Here is a 12,980-nt window from a genome sequence, read left to right on the forward strand (position 1 = left end):
TGGTTTTGAGTTACGGGTCCTATGACTAGTGCCGGGACACTCTTGGGAGTAGCCATGCGCTTAACAAATACCTAGTAACATAACATAACATATCAACAGTTTCTATCACTATGAGAACTTGGTCAGGATCTATTGGTATTCTAACTGCACCTAACAACACAACAAATAGTCGGCTAAAATTTGCTTCAATAAACAATGTTAGTCTCTATGAAGCGCAGCAAATGAGTGAATCATCACATACACATGACCAGGTCGTGGCATACAATAAAGTGAATTCCTTTTGCCCAACTACTAATATGAAGCAATGATGTGTACCCGTTTCAAGTATGGGGACAAATAAACCATGGTTAAACCTGTACATGAATAATATACCCAAAATTGTTCCCTTGCCCCCAAATAATTAGGATTCATTAGTAAATAAGACAATCCACTGGATTAGAGGGTTTTACAACGGTTATCATGTGATTCCCTCTGATAATATTAAGGCCGCATGTGACTTCTCCCCTATGTAGATCCATGATTACCTAAAGTTAATATCAAAATAAAGAGAAATTGGCTAAAGAACTGGTCGGATTAGATGTTCATACCATTTCTACATCACACTATCCAATTTAATTCAAATTTAATGCTCCATCCATAGGGCCCTTATACTTAGCCCAAGAGAATACTTGTACTAATAAAGAAACAGATGGTGGCTGTTTGAAATCTGATTGGCTACAGTGGACTCCATATTTGCTAAACATAATTATGAAATCGATTATCCTCCCTGTCCAGAAGCAACCAGGTGAGAGGAAATCTAATGCTATGCCACTGACACACACACAGAGGTCTCAGAACCCAATTCTGAAATATCAGGATCCCTTGCTACAGATTCATTCAGAAAAGTATATTTAGTAAGCTGAAATATTTTGGGAATGATGTCAAAGATCCATGACCCTAATTGGGGACAGTTTATTTTAGGGGTGGGCGGAATTTGCTAAATCCACTTTCGCAAATTATCGCGAAAATGTTAAAAATTATCGCAAACACGCGGAAATATCGCGAAGATGTGGAAGTTTTTTTCCCGCATGTTCGCGAGATTTTCTGCATGGTTGCGGCTCGCCAACTTACCCATGTGGTTGCTCGCGGGTGCGGCCATCTTGTTTTCAGTTGTCTCGCGGTGCATGATCGCGAGAAGAAAGACGTGATCGCACGACGCATGACGTCACTGCGGGCGCGAACTGTCGCGAGACAGCGCAAATGGCTAAAAACAATACAACATCTCATGGAGAAAGCGACCGGATCAAGAAAACTTGTCGGCGAACGCAGGGATTCAGGTAAGGCGATCGCGCGCGAGAATGTATTATTTTACAGTGCGAGCAAGAAACAAATTATCGCCAAGCTGCGGAAGGCGGAAATTTTGACATTTTCGCGCTTTCCGCAGAACGCGAAAATGTCAAATTATCGCAATTTCCGCGAACAGAACGAAATTTTAGCCCAGGCCTAGTTTATTTACAGTTTCGATCTTTGCTAGATGCAAGAAAGATAGGCAACGGATAGCCCTTTTACCTTATGTTACAAAAACTATCACACACCAGCTCTAAACTCTCGCGTAGGCCGGGCCTCAGAAGAACTGTGTATATGGGCCTTAATCAATCATAATTGTTCAATTAAACAGATTCCTATTAACTCTCCCAATATATTGGGCTTAAGGATTTCATCAAATAACCGGCAGCAATTACTCCTGCTGAATGAATCTCACACACTTCAATTACTTCACAATATATTATATGTATACCAAGGATGAATATATTATTATTGGGAGAGATTTTAACAAAACTTTTGAACCATCTTGGCTATCTAGGGATCTACCAAAATATGAGGATGAGTATCGGGACATTGCAGAAATAAAAGGGCCCGAACAACTCCTCTCTAGGTCCTCATACAATTGGTAGATAGCTCACTATCATACTGCAATGTGCCTGCAATGGCCGATACCCCTCAGACAGTAACCTCCCCATTCAAGAAGAGTCCTTATATATATTCTTAGATCTACAGCTGTGGGGTGGCATGATTTATATTATCCGTGATTGCCAAACAAGAGACCTACCATGACACCCTGGCCCTTTATTTGAATGGTACATTACTGAGTAACCAGAACAGAAGAAAAGTAAAGTGGAAAGAATTAATAAAACTCACAATCATTATTGAATGAATGTATAGAAGCTTAATGTTTGTACTTCTTTATTTTACCAAAACAATGGATAATGCATCATTTATAGTGGAAACCCATGAAAAGTTTTTGGAACTCATGACTGGTCCAATAATGATTGCAGAGTAGCAAAGATTACTCTAATTAATGCCATCAAATTGGGGGATAAACCTAGGAGACAGGAGTCCAGGACTGCTTACAAAAAGAAGCTTAAAGAGGATTGAACTGCCTGGGTAACGGGATTATGGGAGTATCTACTAGAGGTAGATGTATCAAAGATCAGCAAAACATTTTGGCATATTATAGCACATGGAGGCTGTATCAACACTATGAAACCAGAGATGCTCATCCCGTCCTGTAAGTGAGTTGCACACTTCCAGAAGGTGCAACTAGCACCCCTTGAGAGAATGATTGATGAGATATTAACATCTGCAACAATGTATGCATGTTACCTTATATCTCCAGAGAAAACCTGCCCCTCTGAACCTGCTATGATGGATACAAATAGATCTCCTATGTATGATACTTATTTGGCTGTTAAGTGCCCAGAAAAATGGGAAGGCTCCTGGACTTCACAAAATTCTGTTAACTTGTATTGCTCAGAACCGTCGATATGGGTACCATATCTCAATGAATTGTCAAACACTACAGCAGGTGGTGCTCCAATTTCCTATTTCTTGGTAGGGTGCAGAGATAAAAGGGCTGCAACAACCACCCTGTTAATTACTGCCCTATTAGTTTAATTGATAACATTCAAAAGATATTTTGCAAAAACGTTCTTGATAAATTGATAATTCTTTGCCCTAGTGCTGATGGGGCATCGGTTCTATGGTTCCTTTGAGTAATGGCGCCTGAACCTCCTCTTGCAGTAGGATGAGATGTTCTGGACTGAGGGTGTGAATGCGAGGTAGAACATTTGGTGGGGTTAAGAGGTGCTCTAAGTAGTAGCCTTGCTCGATGATGGAAAGGACTCATCAGTGGTGATCTTCTCAAGAGGGAGAAGCAATTTCTGAAAGTCTCACCCCCGGACAGGTGTTGTGTGATCTTGGGGGGATGCGGGGCACAAAAGGTTCTTAGATGTAGAGGCTCCCTTACTGGAAGTACCTTTGACATGGATTTTGAACTATTCTCTCTAAAGGAGCCCGTGAGAAACCTCTGCGAACCTGTTGGTGATATCCCTGCCAATGGTAGGACTGGGTTGGGTCTGGGGAAGTGGCCTTGGACCCACCTCTAGTTTGTTGCTTCCGAAAGGAGCCCCTGACAGAAGGGACCTAAAGGGCACCCATCGCTTTAGCGGTCTCTGTGTTCTTCCTGATTTTCTCATGCATGGTGTCCACCTCAGGTCCAAACTGGTGTACCCCATCAAACAGCAAGCTGACAAGGTGTTGTTGAACCTCTGGCTTGGCTTGAAGCAGCTGGACACACAGAGCCAGGAGAGTCGCCGGAGGATGATAGAGGTGCTCACTCCTCTTGCAGCTGTTTCAGCCGAGTCAAGGGCACAACTAATAGTAGCATTGCAGATGACGTTCCATTTTTCAACAAATTCCTCTCCGGATTTACAGCTGCTGCCCTTTTCCTAGCAGTGGTGACAACTACAGAGTCTGGAGTGTGTGACCTCTGATGAAGTGGGGGCCAGAGAGGACAGTCTTGTACTTCTTTCTAAACGAAGTGTGACTATCCAGGACTTAACAGTGTCCTTTGAAATTTCAGGGCTGGACTTTTTTATGCTTATGAGCCTGCAAAAACATTGTCGTCCTCAGGGGTGGTATAGAGGTCCACCTTATAGTAGGGAGACACGCACTGAATAACACTGTGGTATGCTGTGGTGTCATCCAGTGGGGAGGCCCTTACTTTGACGTGTTCTAGATCTTGGTCTGTCTGAGGGTACACCCCATAATCCTCCCAAGGATCTTCCGAGGGGACATGGTAGACTGGGGCAAATTCTTCAGCCGACGAATAGGGACTAGGACTGCCCATGTCGGACTCCTGTGACACTTATGGAGAAGTCATAGGAGGTGGCAGGATGAGGTGATGTTGGAGGTAGTGGTGGGTGAGGAGGAGGAAGAGCAGTAGCTTTGTAATTAGGCCTTGAGAGTAAGCCTGCCTTTCTTTAGTAGGGTCTTCTCAGAGGCAGAGATTTTGTCGATGCGCGGGTGAATAATGGTCCTCCTCTTTCTTTCGTCCAGTTCCTATTGCAATCTCTCAAGGATTGAGCTTTCCTCAATGTTGTGAGCAGTGACTTCTGAGCCAACACTGGTTTCGGCATTTCACGGCGGCTGATTCAGAGCCAATGACGCTTACGGCCTTGAGGGTGAAGTGGACATCGAGGGTTCGGAGCCAACAGGCATCCTCAAACTCAAGACTGGATGAGGATTGTGGCACCCGGAAGCGTCTTTTCTCAGCTCCAAGGCGTTGCTTGGGTGTCAACCAGTACTTTGAGGCAGTGGTGCACTAAAAGGTGGCAGTGGCTGAGGCACAGGGTTTGATTGTCCGTTCTCCAGGGGGATGGTGCTCGGCTCCGAAAGTGTGGCAGTTTCTAGGCTTTCAGAAGAGCTTGAGTATCAATGTTATTCACACGAGTTGTAATCTTTGCTCGAGGTCTGGCGCAGACCCAAGTGGATAGAGCATCCTCGGTACCTCTTCTTCCACATGTTCCTCCTCCTATGGTTCTGAGACGTTGGCGTCGATGATTTCAGGACTGAGCTGTGTGCTGGGAGGTCGGTTGACTCACCCGATTCCTCGTCTTTGGAGCCGAGATGTTCAGCCTCACTGAAGATATCCGATGTTTCCAAGTAGGATTTCGACTATTGGCTGAGGGCCCACCATCTGTCTCACCGTTGAGTCAGTTTTCTTGCTGCGGAAAGCCGTAAAGGAGTCGCACGGCTTTCTTGGTGCTCCAGCGAGAGGCAAAGTTTGCAGACAGTATGGAGATCGGCATAGGGTATCTAGAATGGTACTGTGGGCATCTGCTGAGGGGCATCTGTTCCTCCTACTTGAGTGTGTTCATTTTCCGAAGGTAGACTGGAGCACGCAGAGGCCCGGAAGTCCATAAGAGAGAAGAGGACTGGCCGCTCGATGACAGTGGGCTTGAGGAAATGGAAAGAAACATGCACCATAGGAAGAAAGAAGTGCGTCAAAGGGTCTTCTCGCAACGGGATGAAGGGCAATGAACTCCAAGGCCATGATGGGAACAGAAACTCATCGAGACTGGGAGCAATGCTATTTCACGTCAGAACCAGATGGTAGGGAAAACAATCTAAAAATTGAGTTCTTTTGTAAATGAACCCTGTTAGGACAAGGTTGTTGTTAGCTATGTTTACCTCTATCCAAATTAGTCTATGTGTTTCTCCTGTGCGCTTTAGGCGAAGCATTTCATTAGGGACAGTGACCCTTATCTTGATTATTATTATATTCAACAGATGTGGGAAAATTATTATAAACTCAATGGAACCAAGACAGAGATTATTTTCTTTGTTAAGAATGGAGGACTTTGGGCACTATTACATTCATTATTTTGTTGAAACCCTTGCTTCCACTAAGGTTGAATAGCAGAGTGTTCATACTGAATTTGACATGTCTTAAATGGCCATGTCATCTCCCTCTGCTCCCCTTCCTCCCTTCATGTATCCCCATTAGGGCTTTCCCAATGTACAGCACTTCATTTCCAGTCAGCTAGGTTTTCGATTTAAAATGACCAAACACAGCACAAAATGTGGGCATCCACCTGGTCGGTGATTCACATTCATATTACCTGGAGATCTCTACAATGGCATTCTCTTGGGCCTGCAGCCTATTTTAAGTTATAGCATTCAAGTGAATTTCAAGCTTATCATAGTCTTTTGGACTCTATAGTGACCCACTCTACTCCATCAAATTTCCTGTGTAGCTCTGGCCATTGACTTCTGCTCATTCCCTTAACTACTCACTTTGAATGGGAGAAGCTGTTTTCCAGAACAAACTACTTTAATCTGTAATTCAACACCCCTCAGGATTCATGATTCCATAGAGGTACAATCAGCTAGAGGTCACAGTACTTAATAATCCCCTGATTTGTAACTGCCAAATTAGGTTGTACCTCACCGGAATCCACAGTTTCTTAATTCAAAACATTAAAGTACTTCATGGAAAAAGGCACTCTGTCCCACCATACCTGACATATTTGCTTGGCTTGACCCAAGTGCCTGAAGAATTAACTGGAGTTCTTGGACAGCAGCTGCAGCTTCCACTCCACAGCACATGTCAGGTTCCATAACAAGTTCCATGAGGCCAACTCCTACCAAAAGGAAACATATTAGACTACTAAACAGACTTCTTTACTTGGTACAATGAGATGTGTTAAAGAAAACAATGAAATAAAATGGCATTCAAAATATGGTTAATGCAGGCCAGATTCTGTTTGACATCTGACCAACACTCTTCTTTGATATATTGACTGTGAGGAGCAAAGTGGGGGTAACTGGGATGGAATAAAGAAATCTAGAAAAGAAGTAAAGTACACGTAGAGCCATATTCAGTGCACGAAAAGCTTGCATAAAATGTTACAGCAAATGCCAAATTCACATTAAAAAGAGCACTAAAGAGTAAGTTTTCACAATTACCCTGTTAATGAGATAGAGAGAAGCTGTACAGACAAAATCAGAGAGAAATACTCCAGTATGTGATGTCATCCAAAGGGATGCAATGAAAACCACAACACTGTGTCACAAGGCAGTGAATAAAAAACGCTTTGCAAAGATAATGCAGGAAATGAGAGGGAATGGATATGGGTAGCAGTGAGGAGAAGTAAGACACAGGAAGGCAGTGAAAGTTTTGAAGATACACAGAAAAACAAAATAATAAACTGAAGTTAAATGAGGGCTCGCCGAGAGAAGCAAGAAGCAGAGAGACATAAGCAAAAGAAGGAAGTTAAAAGAGAAGGTGGATAACAGAACTTAAAATCTTATATTCTCATATTATGCCTTTCAATTATAGGAGTTTTTGTCAGAAAACATTAAATTGTACTGTGCCTCTCATCCTTAGAAATGTGTTCTGCGCTACCCATTTTTAGGTAGCGCGTCTTAGTGCTGCTGTCATCACTTTCTAGATTTGCTCACCAGAAATGCACAATTTTTCTCACGAAGCCTTGCCCACAGGTTGCCTTTTAACTGCAGCTCACCAGTGTTTCTATATTTCATAGATCTGCATGTCTTAATTATTTCTCATCTCAGTGAAGTGAAGTACGGTTTGATTGTCAGCAGCCACGACATAAGGTCTTTTCTTTTATTTCTTTACCATTTGTGTTTACCACTCCAGGGAAGTGCATATCCTGCTCTTTCTCCTATATTTCTCTCTTTATTTAGCTTTGCCCTTTTCTAGCTCATGCTCTTTCCCTTGTTTCTCCCCTACTGTAATCTTTTGTTGTTTCCTCCCCCTGGCACAAAGTACTGACCTTACAAAGTACTGATGTCTCTCTCTCTCTCTGTCAGTCAGTCTCTCTCTCTCTCTCTCTCTCAGTCAGTCAGTCTCTCTCTCTCAGTCAGTCAGTCTCTCTCTCTCAGTCAGTCAGTCTCTCTCTCTCAGTCAGTCAGTCTCTCTCTCAGTCAGTCAGTCTCTCTCTCAGTCAGTCAGTCTCTCAGTCAGTCAGTCTCTCTCGGTCAGTCAGTGAGGCTCTCTCTCTCAGTCAGTCAGTCTCAGTCAGTCAGTCAGTCAGTCAGTCAGTCAGTCAGTCCATCAGTCAGTCAGTCACTCTCTCCACTCTCTCCACTCTCTCTCTCTACTCTCTCTCTCTACTCTCTCTCTCTCCACGCTCTCTCTCTCTCTGCTCTCTCTCTCCGCACTCTCTCTCTCTCTCTTCGCGCTCTCTAGCTCCGCTCTCTCTCTCTCCACTCACTCTCTCTCTCTCTCTCTTGCTCTCTCCACTCTCTTCTGTCACTCGCAATATTGGGTTTCCCAAGGCTGGATGTTTTCAAAATTGCACCGGCAAAGCAAATAGCAACCAGCGCCCCTTGCCTAATTTTGTGGTGAAATCGTGAAAAGCTGGGGGGCCATGGGTACATTACCTGCAAGGTCCGCCAAGGAAGGTCTGCAGGGACGCTGGCGGCCCGTGGGCCGTACTATGAGTACCACGGTTCTAGCCGGACTTTGGGGGAGGAAAAGTTGGGACATCCCAGCACACAGTCCAATTGTTAAAACATACAGATTAGTCAGTGACCAAAAAACTGGCCTTTGGGGGAGATGTGGTCTAGCAGCTAGAGCTGCCAAATTTGTTACCCGAGGACTCGGGCTAGAATGCCGGCCTCAGAGCTTGATTTAACATCATGTGATACTGGGCAAAACATGTATACTCCCTTTGCCTCAAAAAATGTGTAATGTATGAATTGTATTTGTGTAATCACCACTTGATGCATATGATCTTGTTGATTGGCTTACATTTCCCCAAGTAATGTACAGTGCTCTGTTGTTTCCTACCTAGTTTCATGCTATATAAATACAAATGCATACATATATGCATACATACATACTGGCAGGGGCACACGTTGACATTGGTCACCCTGAAGTACAGGCAGTTGTTCAGGGGAGAGCGGCTGTGAATGTGAACCTTCCAGTAGACTCTGAGTGCAGCAAAAAATTGCCAGTTGTCCACTTGGAATGCGAGTGCCCAGGCCGACCCTCAGAAGGATTTCAAGGGTAGAAACCTGCAGTCTAGGATTGAATGACCCGCATTGAAGGGGATGAGGGAAAGAAGTCAGATACAGCCTGCACTGTTGTGGCCCTGAGGATGAAACTTTGGTGGTCAGTTCTGACCGGGACTGCCAGGCAAGTGTTCAGCCTCAATGTAACGACTCTAAGCTGGAGTAAAGGTCTCCTGTATCAGGATCCCACACCAGAGAGCCCCTGGAGGGCTACATAGTCTTGGGAGAACCCCTATGGTAACCGTCTAGGCACACCAGAGTTTACAAAGTTTGGCGATTAAAGCAGTTAATTCATGGCCATTTGGGGAATACTTTCAGGGAGCCCGCTAGGCTGTCCAGTCCATGAAAGGAAGCACTACCCTTAACTGCTCAGAGAAGGGGCATAAAAATGTGCCCCGGCCATTTAAAGCCACTCACTGGGTGGGTTCAGTTCCTAGCGCTGGGAGGCCTTCGGGTAGCCATGCGTTTTACAAATGCCATTTTCATTTCATTTCATTTCATTTTCATTTCATTTCATTTCAGGGTTGATGGTCTTCAGGGAATATATCCAGGAGAGTGTACTGGCTGACCTCATTTATGGTGTTATCCGTTCTTAACGAGGATGTGGCTGCGGTACTGGAACCTAGGCTGTGGGCTTCTTGGGGGAACAGAGGGGCTTATATGGTGTAGTTAGGCTACAGTAATCCTGTCCGTAAGGTGGATTGCGGATTGCGTCACTCACCTAATGGAAACAAAGCCCTGTGTGTTCCTTCCATACTGAGCCCCTGTGGGTCCAATAGTGATAGGAGAAGGAGGGGTTTTACGTGCTGAGCCATTCCGATCTTGGCACTGGGACTTGAGGTTTTCACATGTTAAAAGAACCAATCTTGTCTTGGCTATGTCTGTATGGGCCCCAGAAACCAGCAGGTGATTCATAACCAGCACATGTGTTGGAAGTGAGGCCAGCCCCATTACTAGACCTAAGCAATCACCTCCAGTTATGTGTACTGGGAACTGGACAGTTGTGCCAATTTGGATAGCCCAAGAACAATGACACTAAATACGAGCTGATAGTACCCTATGTCCTTTGATCACACTCCTACACGTGAGGAGAGAGCTGGGACAGAAAAGAAAGTTGGTCACAAAACCTGTTTGGTCAAGGTGGCTACTGTCATCTTAAAGGACACATCTCCGGATTGGCTAAAGTTATCCCTCTGTACGGTGGAAAACGGTAAAGAATAGTATCCCGCCCAGTGGCAACCTTTAAGTGGTGGTAGTAGAGCTTAGAAGAGGATTCACTGAATGTTTGGTAAGTTGCCACTCCAGATTTGATGGACTGTTACAGTTCTGTCACTTCAGTGATGGAGTGTCTCGGTATATTGAGTGGCCTCCAGCTGGTCTTTATCTTTGAGTGTCATGTAGAAAAATCCATCTGTTTGCTGCATCGACCATCCATCTTTTTCTCATACATGGCATCTTGTATTTTTTAAGTCTCCGGCAGCCTGTGCCGTGTGTGTGCAGTTTAATAGGACAACTATTCTTACTCTAAAGCTGCCTTATCTCTCACTCTGATAAATGAACTGTGCACTGCGGTTTTGGGCTGTTGTACTGAGTGCAGATAAAAAGTACTGGCATGCAGGATGATCTTTCCCTTCTAGACCAGAAACTGTAACATACTTTTAGAAGTTACATTTTTCTGCAGCTTGGCTGTAGAGCATATTCCCAAATGGATCAAATCTTTAATTCAATAACTTTGGTAAGAAAGTGCTATCAAGTGCAAATTCACAGCATATAGAAGTGATGTAGACGGAAAAGCTCAAGGGTACGGTTACTTATATATTCTCCACAGTAACATTAGCTACTGTCTTATTAACCTCAGCTGGGTGCTTCATAACAGGCACCCCATATCTGACTGGAATGCCGGTCTTTCAAACTTTGTACTTCATTGATGCTTAGACACCGACTGCTACTGTAAAGAATTGCCCCAGGAATACACCTACCTCTGAACAGCTCTGGCAGCAACCCACTTCTGTGAAATAGTAGGGTAGGGAAAAAAGAACAGACCAAAGCATGGCAGAAGGCCTACAGTAGAGAGAAACTTGTGGGTTGAAATCGCCTTCAGCGCACAATGGCAATAAGGAGCTTGCTAATACACGAATCAGCTTTCAGAGAGAGTTTTGTAGTATGGAAGAAATAATCCACCACCGAAGAAATGGATCACAGTAAGCCTGGAGGTTACGCACTATTCTCCATGATGTCGTTACCAAACTGTTTATGATATCCTGCTTGACCCACTCCCTAGAAAAGGTAGACAGCCCTACCAGCAGAGGAAGCTGTTGCTGGTGCATGGAAACCATGAGAACCAGCCCTTTTAACTAACTCGGTGTGGACATTTCAGTTGTTTATTTCTCAACTGTAATATTTTTGTTTGGTTGTTGCCTATGAAACACATGCATTTCTCTGAGGAAAGTCTTGAAATATGAGTCGAGTTACCAAAGATAAACCAGGAATTTCCCATGGAAAGTTGTCTACATTTAGTCAGCAGCCTAGATCTTGGGTCCGCTCATAAACCTCTCACATCAAACTGAGGTCTAGCTCCATCATCACCGTTTGCAACTTGTGGGTAGAGATAGTCAGATTTGTTTTTTGCGCCGTTTGCTTCTTTCCGTTCTGCTTTTCTATTGATTCCAATGTGAAAATGTCCAGTTGTAGAGGCCTGCCCATAGGCTGAAAATGTTCATGAAGGCAAGGACTAATTGTAAAAAGATTATGTTGTTAACCCATACTGATGAGTCAGTCTCATAGTAAAGTCATACATTTTCCAACTTTTTAATGTTGTTCAAAATCATGTTTCAGAATGCAGAAAGCTAACGTGCAAATTAAGTAAAAACCAACAAAGACTATGTGTGAATATTTTCAAAAGATGCAGCTTCCAGGGTCCTTAACTATCGTGACCGAGATGTGAACCTCCAAAATGCCACGGCCGGCACCCCCCTCCAATATGAGAATGCTGTTATCTCCTTCTTCCCGGACTTCACGCAAAGGGTACAGAAACAGCGGAGACTATTTTTGTCTGTTAAGCGCGTCCTGAGAGAGAAAGGCCTAAAGTACTCGATGCTGTTCCCGGCCCGCCTCCGGGTTGAGGCGGAAGGGAGAGCTTGGTTTTTTGATCGGCCTGAGGACATAGCTGACTGGATTGAGTACCGTGATACTAAAAACCCTGCGGTGGGGGGAGCCGGAGGTTCTGATGACAACGGACTGACCTGAAGAGGAGCCTCGGCGAGGACAGGTTTTTTTGCAGTATGGGGGGGTGGTGGGGGGAAGGGGGGGGTCGGGGGAGGATCCAGGGTGCCTCACCTAAACGGGACTACAGATTCATTAATGGACATATGTCAATTGTTTAATGGAGGTGTGATAGTGATGTAGCTTAGGGCATGGACACGGAGCTCCCTGCTTTTCCCCATTGGGATTGTTTTTTCCTTCTTTCTTTGATCTTTTTAGGGCGACAGGCACTCTGCAAGTTGTTTATGGGCAGTTCCGAGCCCAGAGGGCAGGGCAGCGGGGCGGGGGGTTGTTGGGTACGGGCCTTATTTTTTGCCTATCTGATGTTGGGGTTTTTTGTCAGTTGTTCTCAACGGTATGATGAGGGTGCAGTTTCTATTTTCAGAGGGTATCACTGCTACAATCCACATACGTACCAATGGGGTTACAGCGTAACAAGAAAGTTAGAATTTTAAGTTGGAATGTGAACGGGTTGGGGGACAAAATAAAGCGTAGTATAGTATTGCAACAGGTTCGGAGGCTGTCACCGGATATTGTCTTACTTCAGGAAACTCACCTCCAGAGGGGTGGGCATAATGCAAAAGAAATCATTCCCTTTCTCCCCTACTTCCACCTATGTGGATGACCGAGGTAGATATGTGGGTATCACGGGCACATGGGAGGGGAAAGTTATCACCTTCTTGTCTATTTATGCACCCCCAGGGTTACAGGCCACCACATTCACCGATCTCAGCGCTGTACTGCTGGCACTGCCGGAAGGGCGCCTTGTGCTCGGGGGGACTTTAACTCCGCTGTATCAGGTACACTAGACAGATACCCCCCACGCGCGCTCCCTCCCACCGCTCAATCTTTCTCTA

General features: G+C 44.7%; 1 protein-coding gene across 4 annotated transcripts in view; it reads right to left on the reverse strand.

Moving 5' to 3' along the window:
- GATB (glutamyl-tRNA amidotransferase subunit B) overlaps positions 1-12,980 on the reverse strand; it is a 488,988-nt gene that overhangs the window by 266,048 nt on the left and 209,960 nt on the right. For all 4 annotated transcript variants that reach the window (XM_085641666.1, XM_085641663.1, XM_085641664.1 and 1 more), the window contains one exon: positions 6,342-6,464. In XM_085641666.1, coding sequence (XP_085497792.1) covers positions 6,342-6,464 — 123 coding nt within the window. The remainder of the gene's footprint in view (positions 1-6,341; positions 6,465-12,980) is intronic.

The sequence above is a fragment of the Triturus cristatus genome, chromosome 2_2 (genome assembly GCF_964204655.1).
Source record: "Triturus cristatus chromosome 2_2, aTriCri1.1, whole genome shotgun sequence".
NCBI lineage: Eukaryota > Metazoa > Chordata > Amphibia > Caudata > Salamandridae > Triturus > Triturus cristatus.